Source organism: Sylvia atricapilla, chromosome 4 (genome assembly GCF_009819655.1).
Source record: "Sylvia atricapilla isolate bSylAtr1 chromosome 4, bSylAtr1.pri, whole genome shotgun sequence".
NCBI classification, from domain to species: domain Eukaryota; kingdom Metazoa; phylum Chordata; class Aves; order Passeriformes; family Sylviidae; genus Sylvia; species Sylvia atricapilla.
In genome coordinates this window covers 5160608-5182791 of record NC_089143.1, presented here as the reverse complement: position 1 = coordinate 5182791, position 22184 = coordinate 5160608, and the positions used below count along the sequence as shown (strand labels likewise).

The 22184-nt window shown below is 40.1% G+C and overlaps 1 protein-coding gene across 3 annotated transcripts in view; it reads left to right on the top strand.

The window, feature by feature from the left end:
- The window catches only part of CRACD (capping protein inhibiting regulator of actin dynamics), a 68718-nt gene that overhangs the window by 42726 nt on the left and 3808 nt on the right, over positions 1–22184 (top strand). For all 3 annotated transcript variants that reach the window (XM_066316958.1, XM_066316957.1, XM_066316956.1), the window contains 7 exons: positions 513–648; positions 10167–10331; positions 12793–12861; positions 14168–14350; positions 15777–19335; positions 20317–20507; positions 21540–21708. In XM_066316958.1, coding sequence (XP_066173055.1) covers positions 529–648; positions 10167–10331; positions 12793–12861; positions 14168–14350; positions 15777–19335; positions 20317–20507; positions 21540–21708 — 4456 coding nt within the window. In that variant the 5' untranslated portion in view covers positions 513–528. The remainder of the gene's footprint in view (positions 1–512; positions 649–10166; positions 10332–12792; positions 12862–14167; positions 14351–15776; positions 19336–20316; positions 20508–21539; positions 21709–22184) is intronic.

The window sequence follows — 22184 nt, the reverse complement described above, 5'->3', positions numbered from 1 at the left end:
CATGGCCACATGAAGTGCTGAGTAATCAGCTGGAGGAGGGAACTCTACAAAAGTGGCTTTACTGCACTGTAATACCTCTTCTTGTGGTACAGAGCTCCCTTTGCTTGGCACCTGATGTTTTCTTTGACCAGGAGTGACAGTGTGTCCCAAGCAGTGGCACAAAGCATGAATGCACTTTCTTAGATATTCAGTCCATCTCGTCCATATCCTGAAACTAACATTTAGATTTGACACTCACAACCAAAATCAATTGAACTACTTAACACGCCTGTTAAAAGCAACCAACTCTAGGTCCTTCCAAGGAGGAAGACTGTGTATGAAGGAATCGTGCACCTCTTAAACTTTCCAAAACCAAAACTGTTTGGATATCTCTCCTCTGAGAATGTACAAAGGTTTTATGTAGAAGGAAAGAGTGGGGGGAAATCCATACAGCAGGACAAGTATGATATGAAGAGTTGCTCTCATAAATTAATTGCAGTACTTATTTACTTGTTGACTGGTTTTTTTAACAGATCCTCCCATTATTCTATGGGCAGTCGAGCTTTTTCCCATGACAGTATTTTCATACCTGATGGGAGAACAGAGAGTGAACAGGCCATTCAAGCAATGTCACAGGAGAACGTTTTAGGAAAAGTCAAAATTCTTCAGGTAAGAAATTTTAAGTGGGAAAAATATTTAAAATGTGGTGTAAAATGGTCTCCAAAACATGTTAAATGTGTATAAAGATGAGTTGCTTTTCCAGTAGCTTTGGGACAATTTCTCAGCCATGTTAAGCTCTCTGGCCAAAAGCCATTGCAAGTAATTCAGGATAATCTGCAGAAGTTTCAGGTTTTGGTCTTGAAAGGTACAGCAGTGATACTGTAAATATATCTGCAGAAATGTCTGTGTCTGTGGAACTCATCTGAATTGAACTCATGGTTTTGGCGTGCCCTGATCTGTATGCCTAGGTACTACAAATGTGGTAATGAGAGAAGTAAATGAAGGCTGTGTTGAGGGCAGGGAATGGCATGCAGAGTGAGACTTCTTTGCAAAGCCAATTTAATTATAAGTTTATATGTATGACTTTTTTTTTTTTTTTTCCTTTTTCTCACTGCACTTTCAATGGTTTTCGTGGAAGGTGGATTTGTTTAGCTCTCCAAAGCATAAACAGCTCATTTGGGTATTTGCTTCTAAAGAGCTTTGTATGATCTGCATTCCCTTCTTTTCCAGACCTCTCTCCCATTAGTGCTCAAACTAATTTTTTGCTTTACTCCCTGCATGGCTGTAAGATTCCCAGCTTTGCACCTTTCTAGACCTTGAGAGAGCTGCCCCTCAGAAACATGTTGCACTTTATCATTCAGGATGCTGACATATCCTATCAAAACACTGATAAATTTTTAATGCTGTGCAAGTGCTGTTAGCCTGAAGATGACTAGTAAAATGCCATTGATTTCTTTTACCTCTGAAGTCTACCCACGATCCATCCTTTCTGGTGAGTGAGGGATCATGCACATTAGACAGCTCTGACCTTCAGGATGGAATTGTTCCTGCCTCCTGCCTGGTGCTGTCAGCAGACAGAGCACCTGCACAGTGCTGGCTGTGCTGACTGTGGATGAACACTGAAGTAGAAACCACACTAGGACATCTCCAATTCCTCTGTGCTGGTTTTTCAGCTTAAATTTCCCTGGGTCAGGTAGATTCAGTGCATGATGTTTTTCAGGCTGGAAACCATGATGTTTAGAATGACTGCTGACTCTGGGTAAAGACCTGAGGTATGTGAGCCTGTCCTGTGAAGTCCTACAGAGCCCACAGACTCTTTCAGGGAGCTGTGCCCTCCCTATTTGTTGGATTTGTTTTCTTGGCTTCCATATGAATGTTTTCTTGGCTTTCTCTGAATAAGTTTTCACTTCCAGAGGTGTTTTCTCTCATTTCAAAATTCACCTTAAAATTCCTCATGGAAATTACTGCCTTTGCTAAACTAAGACACCTGAGAAAAAGTATAGTAAATGCAGTTGGTAACAACCATGCTCGTTAAGCAAATGCTAAATCAAGAAAATTAGAACAAAATGTCACCCTTGAAAGTCACGAAATAAATAGCCAGTGATGCTCTCTTGCTCATATGAACTTTGCATAAGCCTTTTTTTAGTGTGGTTAATTGCATGTATTTTAAGAGGCAATATTGTTTCAGCTGCTTGATGTAAAAAATGTGCTTGCTTTTTTATTTAAAATTGAAGGATGGTAGTTAATTTTTGTCGTTTTAGTGTAGCTGGAACTCAGCCTGTAACATACCAGATTCATTTTTCAATTCTGATGATGATGGTGAGAGCCACTTATTCATTCAGAAAAAAATGCATAATAGATTGCAAATGACATTTTTAAGTATTTACATGTTTACACAGAAATTATACATTCATCTAAATGTCCATTTTTTTTTTCTAAACCCATGGAAAGCCCCTCTATAATAAGCCCAAGGGCTGCTCCTTGTATCTTCAAAAATTGCTGCCCACCATTAACTTTTCCTATTTCACCAGCCATGATTTCTGCAACCATTCCCTGAGTTGTAGGACAAAGTCATGCCTAAATCCCATTGTACATTTTAAATTGACCTTAGAGTTGAGTCCCAGGTCTAATGAGTTATTTGGACTGTCATTCCTGTTTGAAGGTTTCGTGCACTCTGTACCTCATCCTTTTTTTTCCTGCTGTTCCATGAGCCAGGGTTTGCTATCTGATTTTGCAGTCACAGAAAATGTTGGTACTTTGTCTCCTGATGCCAGAAGCTTCTGTCTATTTTGAAATCTCTTTCTGCGAAGATAAGTCCAACTGGGAACATCTGTACTTCTTAAAGTGGTGGATTAAGAGGAGACAGTGCTCTCTTCTGAGGAGCACTCCAGTGCTTAAAGGCAATTCTGTGGGCATCCCTGAGTCCCAAGTCTTGGCTGTGCCACCAGCATCACTGTGGTTTGCCAGGCTTGTATTTCAGGATGGAAGCACAGCACTTCCAGTTTCCATCTACCTGGCAAGGTACTCCTCAGTGAAGAATTGTTGCCAGGATTCCATGCCCTCTGCTGACTCTAAACTTGCTGCATTCCAAATGGAGATCAAAAGGTCTGCAGATTTTAATGCTTTTCAGGGTTTTGTTTGGAGGTGGTGCAGTAAATGTTCCTGGAAAACTTTAAATCTTTTTTTGGAAAAGTCCCCATTGGGTTTGTCTCTTACGAACCTAAGAGACAGCATGGTGAAAAGGGTTTTGATGTCAGAATAGCAGTGCTGATTTAATGCTGCATTTAATGCTGCATTTAATACTGATGGGGCTGGATGTCATTTTGGGGACTACCAAAGCATTTCTCCCTTCTTGCCTTGCATTTCTGCTGACTTTGGAGTGTTGATGAGCCCACAAAAAATGTTGTGTAATGGTGCAAACTCCGTAGTATTCTGGGCAGCTGGCCAGCCTGTGCACTGGTTCAGCTGCTTGTTGTGGGAATTCTCTCTCTTTAATTATGTGTGAAAGGTAAATTAGGTCTTCCTGGAATTGCCCTCATTTGTTTTTATTGATTTTCAGATTGGCAGTATTCATCTTATCACGTTTTCTGTAAATGGATTTGCTCGTGTTCAAAGGTTTTACTGTGTGCTAGAAGTCAGGCTGAGAAAAGCCTGACCTCTCATAATCCTCCAATAGCCCTTTTGGATCCTGAAGTTCTTTCATGTTGGCTCAAGCCATCTGGTGTTGTAAAAGCAGTCTTTTCCTTGTCTTTTGGAACTGCTGAGATTTATCATTACCTAAATTTTAAGACCCAAGATCCAGTGTAGAAAGCCAGCCTGAACCTGTTCCCAGCAAGAGGTGGTACACAGGCACTGGTACTCTTAATGTTGAACTCCTTAGGTTTCTGGGGAAACTAAAAGAGTTCAACATTACTTTACTTGTGTCATACAGGGCTGGGAATGAGACACAAGGAATGTTTAAAATGTAAATCTAGCAGTGTGTCAAAGAAAACCCCCACAACCCAACTCTTGGAGCTTCATTTTACATCCTTCCCCTCCAGAGGCTAGTGGGTTGGTTTTCTTCTCCCATCAAAGTGTCTTAAAACTATTTCCTGACATTTTGTAGCTGTGACTCTTCTTCCTACCTCTGATATTTGCCAGAAATGGTTAGCAAATGAACAGAAGAGAGTTTTTATATCAGACTCATAAAAACTGCAACAAGCAAAGTGGAGGTGTGTTTGAAACCTTGGTTTCCTGAAGCCTCTACACTATTCTCTCCCACTTGCTGTGATGATGCCATTGTGTGGCACTGCTACTGTTCTCCACTGCTTACCTTCATTAAAATTATCTTGGGTCATCTGACATCTATCTGTGCAGCTGCAGCAGTCAGCTGCAAGAAATATTAAAGATTGACTGTGACATACAGCTTATGGCCTTTAGGAATTACTGGGTTACATCCTTTTTGTTTCATGTGGCCACCTAGTTTAAAACAAACCCTCTGCTCTGTAACAGCTATAAAGCACCTATTTATTGTACAGATATTAATTATTATAAAATGATCTTTGTGAATCCCAACTTCATGGTCAAATGCAAAAATATCACTTTTAAAATTCATATTTCCCTGATTTTGTAATGATGAATGACCCTTATCATTTTCTTCTTGTCAGACCTTATTATGACTGCTCAGTTTTGGATTACAGTTCTTTTAGTCATTAGCATATCTTAGCTAATGACCAAGCCAGTGCTTCCCTCATTGTGCATTGCACATCTGTATTCTACCAGCCACTCCCAATGAATCTTCTGTTTCTTATTGCCCAGATCTCAACAAAGCTACAAAGTCATTTTCAAACCTCAAAGCTGTTATCTTTTACCATGAATTTTTCAGAATTGGGAATGAATTGTCACTTTGTGATTGCCTAGCTTTGTATTTCTTACAATTAATTTCTTTCTAGTGCCAATGCAGCCTAAATGTGTTCCTCATATTTGAAAATGCTTTTTGCTTTATAAACTGAATTCATAATTTTTTTCTAAATCATTCTAGCATTTCTTGGGCAGACCCTTGGGTAATCCCTGAAACTGAGCTTACTTTCCAAGGAAGGAAAATTTTCCTTCCTTGCATCTGCTTTGCTGTAGGAGAGACTGATGTGACAAATGCCACAGATGCTTTATCTTCAAGCCTCTCCACAAAATCTTCTCTTTACACATGAGCAGGTGTAAGTGATCCATCACCACACCAAAATCTTCATTTGTGTCTGGATTTGTTGAAAATACAAGTCTCTAGAGGTCCATTTACACTTTGCTTCTTCACTTTTCTTCTATTTTGGCCTCTCTCAAAAAGTTCCTTCAAGTGTAATGCCCCTAACCACGTGCTGCTCCAGCAATGGGGGGGTGGAATATTTTCCTCTCTGCATCTTGTATCCAAAACATCTGTGCTAATACTTGTTATTTTCCTAAATTTCTATAGTTTTACGTGTTAATTTTATACCTGCATGATTTACTAAAGCTGTACCAATATAACTTTTCACATGATGCTATTGAGTTTATTCTCTTCTTGATCAAAAAAAACCCAAAACACAACAACAACAACTTGTGTGGGGTATTTAATTTGTTTAGATATGCTGCAGATTTTCCAGTTTGGATTAAGAAGTGGACACACTTCCATAGCTCACCATGATTTAGGTGAACTCTCTTCTGAACATAGAAAACAAATTATGAGAGAGAATATAATAGAGATGCCTGAAATCATGAGTGGAATTGATAAAATGAATAGAGGACAATTATTCAGTCTTTCACAGCGTGAGAAAACATGAACAACAGTTGAAACCAGTAACACAAAACAAGTATTTCTTTAAGCAAAGTTGGAATGTATAAAAATTCCTCAGATGCCACAAATCATTGGAGCATTTACAAGTAACATCTCAGTTTGGGCTCACCCTGTTCTTATGTATTCCCAAGGCATTTGATTTTTGGGTCATTCTGAGAGACTGTACAGGACCAAGTGGAATTTCAACACTGTGCCTTTTTAGGACAAGTATTAATTAAGTCCTTATTTTCCATTTACCTATAACCAGAAGACTTAATTTCAATTAAGTTTTGTTATATTTAGGCATTGCAAACAGATATGAAGAGTAGATACTTGAGTTGAAGGGAAAATATGACCAGCATTTCTTGTAAGCCTTGTTTGAATGGAATGAGCTGAAATAGGACACTCTGTTTTAATGATTTTTAACTGAAGATAGTTAGGAGTTCAGCAGATCCAGTTTTGGATTCACTCCAGGCATGAAGCCCTAAAATGATGTAGTTTCAGGGGCCTGAATCCAACACATGCAAGTAGGCATGTACACAGAAGAGGAGCCAAATGGGAGTGAGAGAGGAGATGTACAGCCTGATCTGGGCTCTTTGCCAATTAATATGGAAAACTTGTTCTGTGGCATTTCCTATGCAAATGCAAAGAGTGCTCTGAAAGTTTGGGCTTTTTTAATTAGCTGCAGGTGCCAGACAACGCAGAACAATTTTACTTAGGTGCTTTATTCCTTAAGTTATTAATGGGAAGATGGTGTCAGTTAAATAATATCACATTTTAGCAACTTATTCTGCATGAAATAGAAGTGGGCCTGTGTCATGGTCCAGTTACCAAGGAAGATTTAAAAAATCAGATGAATGCAAACTTATATTTTTTTCTCCTAAACTGCTAGGTTTTTTTGCCTGTATTAGGTGTGCAGACCTGTCCCTTACCTCACTAAGGCACTGACAGAAGAGACCAAGGTCCTGTGACTGAGCCCAATATGCATCTGTGGAGATTTTCAAAAGGCTGTTTAGACATGACTGTGCAATGGCAGAAAAATAAAATGCCATGCCTGCAACTTCTAATAACTAGCATTGTAAATAATCTTCCTTAGGCAACAATCATCCACAAACTGTCAGCACAGGGAATTCTTAACTACAGAGGATTTATAGTTATGTGTTCAGAAATATAGGTCTGACTGAAACTTTTGAGACATTTAAAGCAGATTCTCTTTTTCAGGGATTATGGCCTCTTCTCAAAGGTCTCGCATCTTAAACTGATGTATCATTCCATCTGGGGTAGACTATCTAAGTGTTCTCTCAAGTAAAGTGTGTGAGATTTTTATTTTCTTTCATGGATGGTGCGTTTTTAGAATTTTTACGATTGACTAGGTAGAAAATGCATCAGTGTGGAATTTTTCTGAGACAGTAATTGCATTGTAGTTACATTATAAGCACATTCTTAAAAAGACCAAGAAGCAGGTTTAGCATTACTCTTTAAAAGCAATAAGACTAAATTTGCTCAGTAGTTACAAGGAGCTATTTCACATTTTGATGTTTGGTCATTTGGTATTTAGTTTCTTTAGTGTCAACTTTAGAGAATAGAATGCACCAAAATATACTGGCCAGTGGAGAACTACTAGTGGAGCTTTTTGTTTTTTTAAGATAAATTTGTTCAAAAAAGGCCAATAAATAAATAATACAGAGAAGCACCTTCTGTTCTGGAAGGGTGAGGATTACTAGAGTTTGTTCCTCAGTCCTCAAACTAATTTATGCCAGTCTGAGCAAACTTTTAAAGCAGTCATGACTGTGTGCAGTCCATAAATATTGAGGATAGTATATTTCTTGGAAATATGAAGAAAATAAAATTTTTATGTACATTATATATATATATATAAAACTTTTATATACAGAGAACCACATTGTTACTGCAGAGCCCTCAAGCACCCTTGATGGTAATTAAAAAGGCCATCCTTTTTCAAGCATAGACCTTTCTCCACAACAGCTCCATCACTGAACTCCCATCTCACACTGCACACACACATCCATCGAGAACTTGTCAGAAGATCAAAAGGGTAACACCCCATCCCTTCCTCCAAAATACACTGCAATGTGTTAATGTGTGCGTGTTCTCACCATGGAACAGATGCACAGATCTTTAGTTTCCTAGGTGGTTGCTCAGTAATGCCAATAGTTCCAGTTTTCTACCCAGGAAAATTATCTGTCTAGGAATATGGCTTTGGGAAGAAGAAAGGAGCAATCTCAACTTAGAAAACACATTATCACGTTAAGACCTTTTTCCTGAAGTAATTTTATTTTGGCATCAGAAGGCCTGCAGGAATAGGGCAGAATTAAAGGCCTCCCACAATCTCATAGAGACCATTTTGCACGCTCCTGTTTATACAATGGAAGCATGTGAGATTTCAATTCAGAGAGTTGCACTGCTAACATAAAAGCCTGTAAGGACTTGGTGAAACCCTTGCCTTTAGTAATCCAGGTGGGAATAAAGGTTTGCCATTCAGAACTACCCACTGTGCCAAAATGCTTTACGATACGAATTTCACTACTTTCTGCCAAAATTCAAATGGGCATAAATAACTAACTGTAACTCAGTGAGGAGACTGAGAAAAGCTATTCTAGTTTAATAACCTGGTTATAAGGAGTTTCTGCATGTAATTTTTGTTTCATGGTTCAGAACAGAAATCTGTTAATGTTTTTATGGGATAATATGGATAAAGTTAATATAAGAGTCTAGTCCACTGGGAACTATGGCAAGAAACACTAATCTGACCTGAATTCCTTCAGAGGGTATTTTTCCTTATCAACTCCTCACATTTGTGCCATGTTACCGATTCTACAATGTAGGGGAAAAAAAAAATCTTTGTTTTACCTACTGTCTACTCCAATCTTCCACAGCTCTCAGCAGCAAACTTCTGTCAGAGTATTATGTACCTGACATTTCCACTGACTAGAAGCTGCACAGTTGAATTACTTGTTCACAGTATCACAAGATAAAAATGAGATCCCCTTTGGAGAATTTTCAGCCCTTGAAAAACAGCAAAGCAAGAAACTAACTCCATGGTCTCTTCCTTCCTAATTGAGAATGATTCCCTGAAATATTTCAGGAAAATAATATATTCATAGATGTCCCTTGCTGTATTTACTCCTTCTGGAGAATGTGTTCTCTCTTTTGCAAAAAGCTCACATTCAAAGTTGGTATGGTACATGTCTCTGCAATTTCTTTAACTCACCCTGCTAGAGGACACATAATATATGCTTCTTATTTTATTTATCTTATGTTTGATGTAATTCAAGAGTACTTCCTGGTAAGCCTTGAGAGAAGATTGCTTCAATATGGAAAATAAATGGTGGGAAAGCTTTTTTTATCCATTCATCTCTTGCATGTCCCTTGCCTAAATTTCTTTGTGTAACAGCAGTGAGTGGCAGTGCTCATGAGCATGAGCAGACATGAGTTTGTCTGTTCTTCCTATGAGACCAAGCATTTTAAAAAGCTGGGTTTCCCCTTGCTTTGGGAATTTGCCTCTTGAAGGCAGGGTTGTGCCAAACCGTTCATATTTAAAACTTAAGATTAAACATTACAACAAGGATACATTTTAGAAATAAAAATGCATGAGATGCAGGGTTTCGGGGCTAGAAAAGAAAAAGTTTGCCTTTTGGGGAAGTTTTAGTTTCTCAGTGTACACTTTTCTCGTAAGTTTATTTCTTCACAAGAATAAGGCTTTATAATTAGCTTTTATAAACAAAGTCTTAACCTAGAACACAGATTCAAAAAAGAGATTGAGTGTTTCAAAACACAAATAAATTTTCAGAAGTTGGCAACATTGTCAAGAGCTTGAATTAATCATGCAAAATTAGCCATCATGCAGTAAATTCCTCACTTTAGTTACCTTGTGGGGAGAAAGAAGAGAGCGTGCCCACCACATTGCAACAATGTGGGCCTCAGGATGGTTGGGGTTTTTTTGGTCTTTGTTTGTTGTTGGTTTTGGTTTGTTTTTTGGGTATTGTTTTTTTTTTTTTTTTTTTTTTTTTTTGTGTGTGTGTTTTGTTTGTTTGTTTGGGTTTTTTTTGGTTTTTTTGGGGTTTTTTTTGTAGTTTGGCTTTTTTTGTGGTGGCTTTTTTTTGGGGATGGGGGTTGTTGTTTGGGGTGTTTTTTGTTTTGTTTTGATTTGGTTTGGGTTTTTTTTTGTTGGGTTTTTTTGTTTGGGTTTTTTTTTTTTTTTTTTTTTTTTTTGATGTGATGGTGTTGTTGTTGTTGTTTGGGTTTTTTTTTAGTCCAGAGTCAGAAGTTGCCCAGAATATTTCTGTGCAGCTTTCAGCCAGAGAAGGGGCACTTGCTGCACTTGGCTTGTTTTGCTTGTATAAATACCTGTTCTGTTTGTTTGTTCATTTTTCTTCTTTTTCAGCAACAGTTGGCCAAAAATATAAAATTTGGGCAGCCTCCACAAATGACAATTTCTGCGAGGACAATGGGGGAAGCAAACACCAGTGCAGAAGATGATGCATTGCTCAGCAGCCCCATGGAGACTGAGACCCAGCAGGACACAGTGATCTCAGACTGCAGTAATAAAGTAAGCCCTTTAAATTGACATGTCCACGGCACTGGAGCAGAACTAAAGCAGCAAAGTTCACTGAGGTGTAGCAGATGTTTCCAGTGAGGCGTAGCAGAGCTCAGTGGGCTGTTTTATGTGGGAGGGATCTCTCAGCTTGTGCTTCTTGACCTGGTGGGAAGCATGCTCTTGGCATCCTCAGCCAGGTTGCACAGAATTACTGGTTTGGGTGTTTGCTCTGAGCTTCCAAGCAGTGCAGGCTTCCAGTGTTGCCAGAACACAGGAAACTTTTTCCAATACAGAAAATATTTTAAAATATGGACTTCCCAGCAAGGAAAGTTGTTCACAGCATCAAATACCAAAAAAATAAAATAATTTCAAAATGAGAGGTGTTTAGAAGCCTAGACCTGTAAAATCCTAGGTCTTAGAGTAAGTATGGATATTTTTCATGGACAGGAACCAAAGGTGAAGAAGGGGGAGAAGCATTTTAAATGCTCCCTAAAGTAAAATTCCCAATATAATTAAAATAATTATTCAAATTATTCGTTAAGATTTTACTGCTGTGGACTTTCAGGTGTCCAGAAGGGTCTTGTTCAGACAGTGAAGAAACGTGGTGAGTGAGGAAAAGTCTCCTGAAATCCTCTAGGGCAAGCCTTGTTCAGTGCATGGCTGTAATGGCAGAAAGGAGTACAGTGACAACCTTCCATGTCTGGAGGAGGCTGATTTTGTTCCTGGGGACGTTTGGGGAAGGCATCCAGCAAGGCAGCATGCACACACAGCCCTTAGGATCCTGGGCAGAGCCTCCACTCACCTTCACTAACACGAGTGCTGCCTGTGTGAAACACAAAGGGCCCTGTGCAATTCATGCCTATGTTCAGCCAAACACACAGAAGGGAGATTTAGGGCTGAGTTGGCCCAAATTCCTCATCAGTCTTTAAGGGACAACACAGCTCCTTTGTGACCACTTCTTTCATGGCTGTGGTTCAGTCTGCCAGGGAGCCAGGCATTTGGGTAGGACCTGCACACTCACACTCTCCCTTGGCGGTCTGCAAAGATAAAAATTAAACCTAATTAAGGTATATCTTTTTGCTTAACCAGTACTCCTTCTGGTGTGTTCAGGTGAATCAAGAGCATCCTGTGTGCCTCAGAGCACCAAGTGTGCAGTGGGACTGTGGGCAGGTTTTGGCCATGCACTGTCTCTACCCTGGTGGTAGGTGAGCCTGTGCTTGAGATCAGCACAGAGTCTCTGCAGACAGCCTTCTTCTTGGGTCCTGCAGGACACCCTAATGTCACTGGTGACTTCCAGCTCAAAGGATACAATAGTCCAAGCACTAAAATCCTGCTAGAGTATTTTTGTGTACTAAGGAGGGTGAAATTCAGTTCTTACCACCTACTCTTTAAAATAATTACGTTTTGAAAACAAAACGAACACCCCTTTGCATGATTATTTTTTTCCAAATACTGAAGGAGCAACCATTCCTACTCAGAGGCAGTTGTAGACACCAACAAACCAACTTTACATGGATAGTGTCAGCCAGAGCACTTGGTACTTTCCTTTTGTTTCTGCACACTAATTACCTGTGTTATCAGAGATTTCTGGTGTGTGGCAGCTTCCCTTGTTTCTGCTCTTGTCTCACCTGCTGGCCTGTAACTCCTTGGCATGTCTATCTGCATAGGTCTTGGGGGATGGGGTGGCTTCTGTCAAAAACTGGTGGCCAGGGCCACACAGACCTGCTCTGCTTTGAACAAGTTTCCTGTTATGCTTTGTGACTTCTGATTTTCCCAACTGAGTAGCTCAGATTGGTGGCAAGAGTTCTGGGTTTCATTTAACCTGTAGTTGTGAAGCTGAGCTTTTAGCCTTGATATTAACAAGTATGTGGGTGTAAGGGATCCCAACACACATTAGGTTATGAAGTAATACTGTGATAGAATGATTAAAACCAATGTTTCTGGGTGTGATGAATGCCCCTTCAAGCCCTGTGCCTTGAAAATTCCTCACTGTGATGGCTTGAAGAGGGACAGTGGCTAAAGAGTCCCAGTTCTCCAGGCTTCCATCACTCTGGGAGGACTGTTACCTCTGCAAAAAGAACATGGAGTTGAAGCTCCTTGCAGCAGAGGTAATGCCTGAACAGGTTAATATCTTTTTCCTTATGTGTAAGTCAGGAGAAAATAAGATCAGTAAGACCTGATCAAAATCCTACAAAGCTGTGCCCTTTCTTTTGTTTTGGAACAATTATTATTATCTTGTTAAGGAGGCATGAGTGTTTTGCCTTTTGTAGAGCTGTATAGACAGCAGTGATTTGAGGAGCAGTGAAGACAAGCTCAGAGCATGTAGGAATGAGAATTGCTTATCCATCAGTCCTGAAGTGATAGAAAAAGAGGGAAAAATACAACCTTAATATACATAATTTTCACAAGACCTTTGAATCATATTTGCTAGATCCTTTACATTTTAATCCTTGCATGTGGTAATTTTTTCTAGTCCAGTGACACTCCAGATTTCTTGAGAAAAATGAATTTTCTTGGAACAAGACATGAAATGGAAGAAAAGGTAAAAAACTTTTACACTTGTTTTGCGCTGAGTTGCATTCTAATTTTAGATATTAGAAGCCTGACAGTTTTTGTTTTCATACATTGTTTGATTGATCATCCAACATTTTGTGAACGCTGTGCAGTTTTGGAGCTAGTTAATAAGCAATAACTAAGATTGAGAAATCTTAAGAGCTGATTGCAGGAAACAGCAGAACCCAGTTTCTGCCAGTCTTGCAGCATTCCTCTATTTGATGTATTAATCACACAGTCATAATTTTCATAAGTACTTCTACTACTTTGTTATGCCTGCATGTAATTCAATAAGCATATGCAAAATGTTCCCTCAGCTTTTAAGTAATTGGTTCCCTGATTAGCATATGTTTAACCTCAGAAGATTACAGAGCTGCCTTGAAAACAATGTATGTGATTTCTTTCCTTACAGAAGATGTTTTCTCCTTTTTTTTTTTTTTCCCTCTGTCTTCTTTTCCCATTTGTGTTATGCCAAATGCAAGTCTTGGGATGATAGCTTGATGACTTATGGAAGAGACAGATGACAGGCTCATTCTTACATGCCTAGACATACAGTTCCACTATTTATTAATGAAAAGAGTCTCACTGAATCCCTTTGCTTATATTTGCACTTTCTGAACCCAAGTATTTGAAGGGCACTAGAAATAAAGCCAGTGTTATCTTTAGTTTTTTGCTGTTTGGCTCTGTCTTGGGCAACTTTGCATGACTCTGGAGGGAAGGTTTTCCACAGGCGCCTTGCCAGTCTGAGATCCAATGCTGCAGTTATCTTCCATGCAGAGAGTACAGCTCTGTAGCTGTTCTATTATGATGCTTAGATAAGTCAATCTGATTTGCTTCTGCCTGAAGTGTATAATCTAAATTATTTAAAGATGTAGATATTTTTCACAGTAAGCAAACTTTAAAATGTCCCAATGTTTGATGTTGTTTAAAACCCTGCCTGTGCCTTTCCCATTCCCAACAAGATCAGAGTGGAGCTAAACTGTGAAAAAAACTTCAGTAGAATGGTCTAAATAATTTTTATGTGAAAATGATAAAAATGTGTGGTACTGAAAATGGGGAAATATTAGAGCTGCAACTTTCATATCCAAAGTTGTGATTTGTATAATGGAAAGCCAGGGTTTCAAATCTTTTCTGCTAATAATTCCTTTAAATTCAAACCTGCAAAGATGTTTGTGTGTGTAATCTATCTATCTATCTATCTATCTATCTATCTATCTATCTATCTATCTATCTATTTATTTATTTAACGGAACAAATAGCTTAATAATGATTTCTTGTGTTTGTGATACAAACAGGTCACTCCAGTTAAATCAGCTCGGCCAAAAAGACAGTTTTCCTGTTCTGGCACAATTGAAACAATCAATTTGGATTCAGTTCCCCAGGCTCTTGCTCGTCTAGACAACAGTGCAGCTAAGCACAAACTGTCAGTGAAGCCAAAAAAGCAGAGGATGTCAAGACAGCACAAGAGATTGACAAAGGTATTTAATAACTGGCCAAACAGCAAAAGGAGGGCGATTATTTTTGAAACTGGGTACAAAATAACTATAAATGAGTGTATTAGGATCTAGAGACAGAGGACTTATGATCTGATTAACACTGTCATTTATCCAAAACCCTAGCTGGAGAGAAGAAGCAAAGAAGTTTTAATATTGACAATTGAGACAAATGCCTCTTAAACCTGAAGTACTTCCACTAGGATTTTACACTGGGAGAGCCATCTGATTCTAGTTTTTCTAGTAAAAACTGTAGGTCATAAAGGCCTGAAGATATGTGCTACTCTGATATAGGCAATCAGATAGTGCAAAATTTGGTTGGGAAAAATCAGATTCTCTAAATTTGGCATGGGTTCTTACAGGGGTAAAATCTTTGCCTTATAAGAAGGAAGAAGACTTAAGTAATGTAGCTCTTGCAACAGCTATAGAGAGAAATATAAAGCTGTAGCTTTGTACACTTAATGCACACTGTTTTGGTTTTTATCCTGACGTCTTATAAGTTCTTGTATATGGGACAAGACTATTCAACTACACAAAGCTCAGGAGAGGCCACTGCCCTTTCTTCTGCACCACTGTACTTGCACTTATCACTCTCACAATGAAGAAATTAAATTTAAACCTCTTGTTTGTACAATGGTTAACTGGAGCCAAATGATGGCTCAGCAAATGATAGCTGGACAGGACATTAGCTGAGCTGTTTTCCTAAAGAGAAGCACTCTTCAGGTACAGAACAGAGCAGTACAGAACAGAGCAGTATTACTGGGAAGCTCTGGCTGAGCATGTCCATACCACATTCCCATGGTTCCTACAATAGCACTGGAGTCTCAGCACAGCTAATGAGGAAGATATCCTGGCTCCAGATTTGTGAAAAGAAAACAAATCGTGTTTCCCTGAGGAGTGTTTTCTCCTGGCGAGCATTGCAGAGCTTTTTTCTGCAGGCAACAGCTCTGTCTCTGCAAGTACCAGATTTGCCATGAAAGAACTGGCAAAACAATGCCCCTAAGTAGGCATTAATGATTTCAGGCTCAAAGGATGGAGGTCTAAGTAGCAGAACAAGAATGGACATATGAAATTTACTGTTTCTTGGGCTTCTGCAAATTTTGAAATGGCAGGTCTCAATGTACACCAAATGGTGACTGAATATTTGGCATTGTAATGCTGCAATTCTTGAGATGTTTTCTTTCTTTTGAAGAAATGTCTCTCACCTATCATCCTATGTCTCTCACCTATCATCTGAATAGGTAAGAGACATGGGATCTACGACGATGTAATCCATAAACTGGGGCGGGGTGTGTTGGCTCATCTAAATCACTTTTTAAAAATTCTTTGCATTTGGCACTCTTTGTTCACTATAAAGGATAACAAGACAACAGGCAATGTTCAGTAACTCCAAACTTGTCTCCAATTTTAGGGATCACAGAGTTTAACAATAACAGAATTTGAGCCAGAGGACCTAGACACTCAGCTGTATGAGGACATATACCCAGGTTATAATGGACGCTTCACAGCAGACAAGCTAATCCAGGACAGAGACGAGCAGAAGCAGCTTCAGCTGGCAGAGGAAAAAAGAATTGAAGATCACTGGGGTATCCTTGAAGCTGAAAGGATAAGACAGATTGTAGAAATGGAAGAACAAAGAGAAATGGAAGAAAAAAGGTGCCAAGAACTAGAGGAGATGCGGAAAGAACAGGAAAAAAGGCGCTGTGAAGAAGAGAGGAGGCAATACCTCCTTGAAGGAGAGACATCTTTGAAAATAGAAGAGAAAACATGTCATAAAGAGGAAAGAAGACTGATAAAGGCTGAAAACAGGCAAGAGCTGGAGGAGCAGATGCAGGAGTTGGAGGAACAACAAAGACAAGACCTGGAGGACAAGAGACATTGGGAAGTGGAGGAACAACAGAGACAAGAGCTGGAGGAGCAGAAGCTCAAGGAACAGGAGGAACAACAGAGACGAGAGCTGGAGGAGCAGAAGCTCAAGGAACAACTGAGACAAGAACTAGAGGTGCAGAAGCTCAAGGAACAGGAGGAACAACAGAGACGAGAGCTGGAGGAGCAGAAGCTCAAGGAACAACTGAGACAAGAACTAGAGGTGCAGAAGCTCAAGGAACAGGAGGAACAACAGAGACGAGAGCTGGAGGAGCAGAAGCTCAAGGAACAACTGAGACAAGAACTAGAGGTGCAGAAGCTCAAGGAACAGGAGGAACAACAGAGACGAGAGCTGGAGGAGCAGAAGTTGAAGGAACAACAGAGACAAGAGCTGGAGGTGCAGAAGCTCAAGGAAGAAAAACAACAGAGACAAGAGATGGAGGTGCAGAAGCTCAAGGAAGAGGAACAACAGAGACAAGAGATGGAGGTGCTGAAGCTCAAGGAACAGGAGGAGCAACAGAGAGGAGAGCTGGAGGTACAAAAGCTCAAGGAACAGGAGGAGCAACAGAGAAGAGAGCTGGATGAGCAGTGGCACCAGCAATGGGAGGAAAAACAGAGACTAAAGCAGGAGGAAGAGAAGCATCAGGAACAGGAAGAGCAACAAAGAGGAGAGCTGGAGGAGCAGAAGCACCAGGAACAGGAGGAGCAGAGACGTCAGGAATTGGAGGAGGAGAAGCATCAGGAATGGGAAGAGCAGAAGCACAAGGATCTGGAGGAGAAACAGAGACGAGAGCTGGAGGAGCCGAAGAGGTTAGCACTGGAAGAATTAAGACAACATAGGACTGAAAAAGACAGTCAAAAGGAAGATGAAAGCAACTGGTTAGAGGAACAAAAAGAGCTCAAGAAACAAAATGAGGAAGAAATACAGCAACAAGAACTAGAAGAGAAAGAGCTTGAAGAAGTTGAAATAAAAATGAAGCAGGATAAAGAGCCTGAGAGCCTCAAAGAAGAAAAGAAACAGGAGGAACAAAGACAGCATTTGAAGGAGAAAGAAAAGACAGAGAAGGATCAACCCCAAAAAGTGATGGATAAGAAAAAGAAACGGGAAGAGCAGAGGAAACACAAACTTACAAAACAAATGCACATGGAAAGTTCAGACTTTGTTCTACAAGATGAACCGAAGCAGCAAAAGGAACAAAATGGATGTGAATGGAATAAGCTGAAAGAGCAGAAAGTAGACACAGAAGGACAAAAGCTTCAGCCAAAACAGGAAAAATCCTTGGAACAGCCAAAGGAAAAAGATCAGTTGTGTTCTACTGGAGGGGCTGATAGGCATCCAGCAGAGGAGAAGCCCCAAGAAGGATCAAGTTCCCAAAAAGTCAAACAGCCTGAAAAAGGGACTAAAACAGCAGAAGAAATGCTAGCCCAGAAACTGAAGAGAGAAGTTGAGGCTCAGGAGCAAAAACGCATAGGGGAAGAACTTCGGTGGCAAGAGGTAGATGAAAGACAAACAGCATCTAGACCCTTCACATTCCAAGTGTCTTCTGGAGATAAACAGATCATATTTCAGAAAGTAAATCTGAGTCCTGTTATGCCCATCAAAGGAGCAGGACTCTCTTCTCCATCTGTCAAAGACTGCAGGGTGCACACTACCAGTAAGGGCTCTCATTCCCTCCCATCATCTGTGTGTGTGCCCCACACAGCTATTTTGGTTACTGGAGCACAACTGTGTGGCACAGCAGTGAACTTGAACCAGATTAAGGACACGGCTTGCAAATCATTACTTGGCTTAACAGAAGAGAGGAAAAATGTGGATATTCCCTCTCCGGAGAAGTCTGAGAGGAAAAAACAGGATCCCAAACCGAGCAGCAGTAAAATGAAACACGCACAAGAGGCATTGAACAACCAGGCTGTACTGGCTGAGTGGGCCTCTATCCGCTCCAGAATCCTAAAGAATGCAGAAAACAACAAATATAATGAGAGAGACCGAGTGGCTGTCTGCAGGCACAGTGATGACTGGACACCCCGAGGACGTGGTGCTCCTCATGGCAACTTGAGGAAAACCCTCTCTGCAAACGCAAAGTTCTCGATAACACCAGCGTGGCAGAAATTTTCAGATGGTTCAAAAACCCATTCAGATGCTGAGAATGTAAATGTGGCAAAAGGCAATGAAACAGCGGCTCTGGGGAGAGCCACTGGCTCATCTGCTGATTCAAAGGAGCATGTGGTTTCCACTTCTAAGGATAACTTAGCTGAAAAGCCTAAGGAGAAAATGGAAACCCACAGGGAAGTGACAGACAACACCGAAGGCTGTAAATTTGCAAAAGATCTTCCATCATTCCTTGTTCCAAGTTTTCCACATTCTATGGGGAAGGAATTAACCCAGCCAGAATTTCCCAATGCTCTGGAAAATCAGCAGAATATCAGCACAAAAAAAGCAGACAAACCACCACCAAATGGAGAAGAAAATGTTTCTCCTTTTGGGATAAAGTTACGAAGGACAAACTACTCTTTACGTTTTCATTATGATCAACAGGCAGAGCAGAAGAAAAAGAAAAGATACAGTGCAGGAGACAGTTTTGATGGTGTGCCTGACCCACTCACCTCACCAGAAGGTGAAAAAGAATCCTCTGTTTTCACTTCACAAGAAAGTACCTCTCCTGGCACTGGCAGAGCAAACATCACTGGTCATTTAAAAGACTCTTCAGTTACTGTGGTAGAGTATTCACCATCTGTGGGCACACCAGTGGTCCCACCAGCCACTGGCCAGAGTGCTCTGCCTGCTCATGAGAAACCAGCAGGCAAGTCACTTCCCTCACAGAAACCTGCTTTAGCTCCAAAGCCCACCAGCCAGACCCCACCGTCATCTCCTCTCTCCAAAATGAACAGATCAAACCTGTCTGAAATGCTGGGGCAAAGGATGGTTAAAGCTGAATCAGATGGTGGCTGGAGAAAAGAAGACAGAGCAAATGCAGCCCAACCCACGCCATCCAATGACTACAAAAATGAAGAGGAAGAAATCAAAGAAAAGAAGTCATTTTTCCCATCTCTAAGCATTCCATGGAGAGAAAAAAATGACAAAAAGCCTGAGCCATTGAAGAAAGGTATGTATCTTTTAAAGCAAATTTATCTATTGTCTGCATTTCCAAAATGAGATACTGGAGGTCCAGAGGAAGACATTTGGTCTTAAGTTATGACGTGTTACTTGTAAGGGACTGTTACTGTGCTTAGGGTTGCCTGAATGAGTGTGAATTCCCATGCCCACAATTTAATTCAGAAACCTGTAAATCCAGTGTGACCAGTGCAACCTACAAAAGAAAGTTAATTTCAAGGAGGAACATGTGTGTCTTTTTTTCCTTGGCAGAGATGTTATCTCTGCCTCTAATGAGTCAGGTGATGGACTCTGTGGTCCATGGATAATGCTATCATCAGAGCAGATGGTATAATTTTTAAAATCTACATTCTGTTGCTTCTCTTTTTAAAGAAATGTTATCTAGCTTAAAAAATATTAAGATCTAGGTCCCCTTATCCTGGGTAAATTCTTTATTTAAGCAGTACAGCTGGGCACAGCAGCCTGTGTTTCAGAGGCAGTCTTTAGTGAATGAAAACAATTAGACTAGCCATAATGTCTCTTCAGAGGAGAGTTGAAAGCCCCTGTGTCCTGAAATGGTATTCTGTACAAGAGGGAAAATTACCCTTTCAGAGTAAGGACACTCAAAAGACTGAGGCAGGAATTCAGCATTTCATTGGGAGATCCCAGGCTTTTTCATTCTCGAATTTTTCAAACATCAGGACACTTCTAAAACAGTATCTCAGTGGAGCTGCTGATTTTTTATTTCTTTTTTTCACATACATAAAAAAAAAAGGATAAATTTGGACAGCTGGGTGAGTGTGTCGAATTAGGTCTCATTTCTGAGGCATAAAATCTGTTTCAGGATTTGTCGTGCAGTCTGCAAAGGTCTGTGACTGACATGGCATTCAATGGGCTTAGCTCCAGCATTTTCACAGGGCAGAGAAATTGTAGGGGTTTTCTCAAGACAAGAGATGTGCATTACTCAATCAATTCTTGTCATGTTCTCTTTCAGAAAAGCCTGTCCTTCAGAGCAGGCACTCTTTAGATGGCTCTAAATTGTTGGAAAAAGTGGAAACTTCACAACCACTTTGGATTACATTAGCACTGCAAAAGCAGAAGGGATTTCGTGAGCAGCAAGCTACGAGGGAAGAGAGAAGACAAGCCAGAGAGGCAAAGCAAGCAGAGAAACTGGCTAAAGAAAATGTAAGCAATCTTTAGAAACCTGCCCATTAGAAATACTGACATCATAATTATAATTGTGGGGATATTTTTTTTGTTTGTTTGTTTGGTAAGACTTCATAAAAGCTAAACTGACAGCAAGTAAAGTATTCTGAAAGTCTGGAGTTCCCTCTTGCAAAACTGGGACCTCCAGGAGAAAATACGATGCAATAGTCTGACAATTTTGGTGTAAACTCTGATGATATCAGATGGTAGTTAATGACAATCATAAGCAGAACTACTGTACAGGGGATGGAACAGAAAAATTGTCTGCAGTGTGGTTCTTTCAGAGCTTACATGAGATGTTAACCTTTAATGCTTGGGGAATATGCAAATATAGGTGAATATTAGTAAGGCTGAATTTATTTTCATTGCAGCATGTGGGTAAAATACAGATGGCCAAAAGAAATGAGCAGTCATGGTACATCCAAATGCCTAAAGCAGGCACTGAATTCAATCACTTCTTTCCTGTTCTCCAAAGAGCTTTTTCTCTCCATGGCTTTCTATGAGTAAGGGAACCACTTTTACTTACAGTACCAAAGTGATGCTGCACAAACAGTCATGTTGTATATAGATATCACAGGTGGTAAAAAGGGAGAGTATGTGGTAACTAAATATATTTTGCTGTTATGAGAACCAGATTTCTGATGGATACATGGATAACCTGAGACACAGACAACTGATGGAAGAAAACAGTAGTGGGTGTGAAGTTGCCCACAGATGCACACTATGTTTCAGTGCTGTATTTAACAGTGAGGGCTGGCTCAAACTCTTCAGTATTTTGACTGAAATGACAACAGGACAAATTAAACTTTGTAGTGGTTTTGGTTTTTTGGGTTTTTTTTACAGTCTTTAATAACTGTTGGTTTTAGAAGTATCGGTGTTGTGATCCTTTGCCAAAAAGGAAGATTAAGGAAAGGACAGGTGATGAATGAAAGCATCAAGTGTGTCATCTGTTAACTTGCAGCCATTGCATGACAGACTTTCTCATTTAGCAGTTTTCCTTCTGTGTTCTAGGCTGCTATAAGTAATCAGTCAGATAATAAAAGCAGCAGCAGCAGCAAAACAAGCACACTGCAGAAATCTACAACTCAAGAAGGAGAGAAGAAAATCGAGACTGCTGTATCCAGACTAGAAAGAAGAGAGCATCTAAAGAAGTCGAACACCCTTCCAACTTCTGTGACAGGTACAGTTGAGAGATTCAGATTTACTCCAGGAAAAATGCATTTCAGAAATGGTATGTTTTTGAGAAAGTGAATGAGGGGGTTTCCTTTTCCTCATATACTACTGCTGGAATTAGAAATGCATTCCATAGAATAACAGAACTCATTCCCATCTCATGTGCTGGCCATTATGATGAAAATACATCATTTTAACAGATTTTTGCCAGTCTTCCTGGGTTATTCAGGCTGCACTGCTGCAATTTCTTAGCATTGCCCCAGTTCAAGTTAATGAAATTAGGCTGTCTCCCCAAGCCATATCCAACAGTATTTTTGGAACCTGACTAATGCGCATTAGAGAGATCCAGTTCACTGTAAATTGCAATTGCAGTGCTGTTTTGCCTTGGGTTTGGGGTTAGCACAGACAGGGAATGATGTTTAATTTCTACAAAGAATATTTGTGCAGGAAATGAAGCAAGTTGCATTCTCACACCTCCCACTT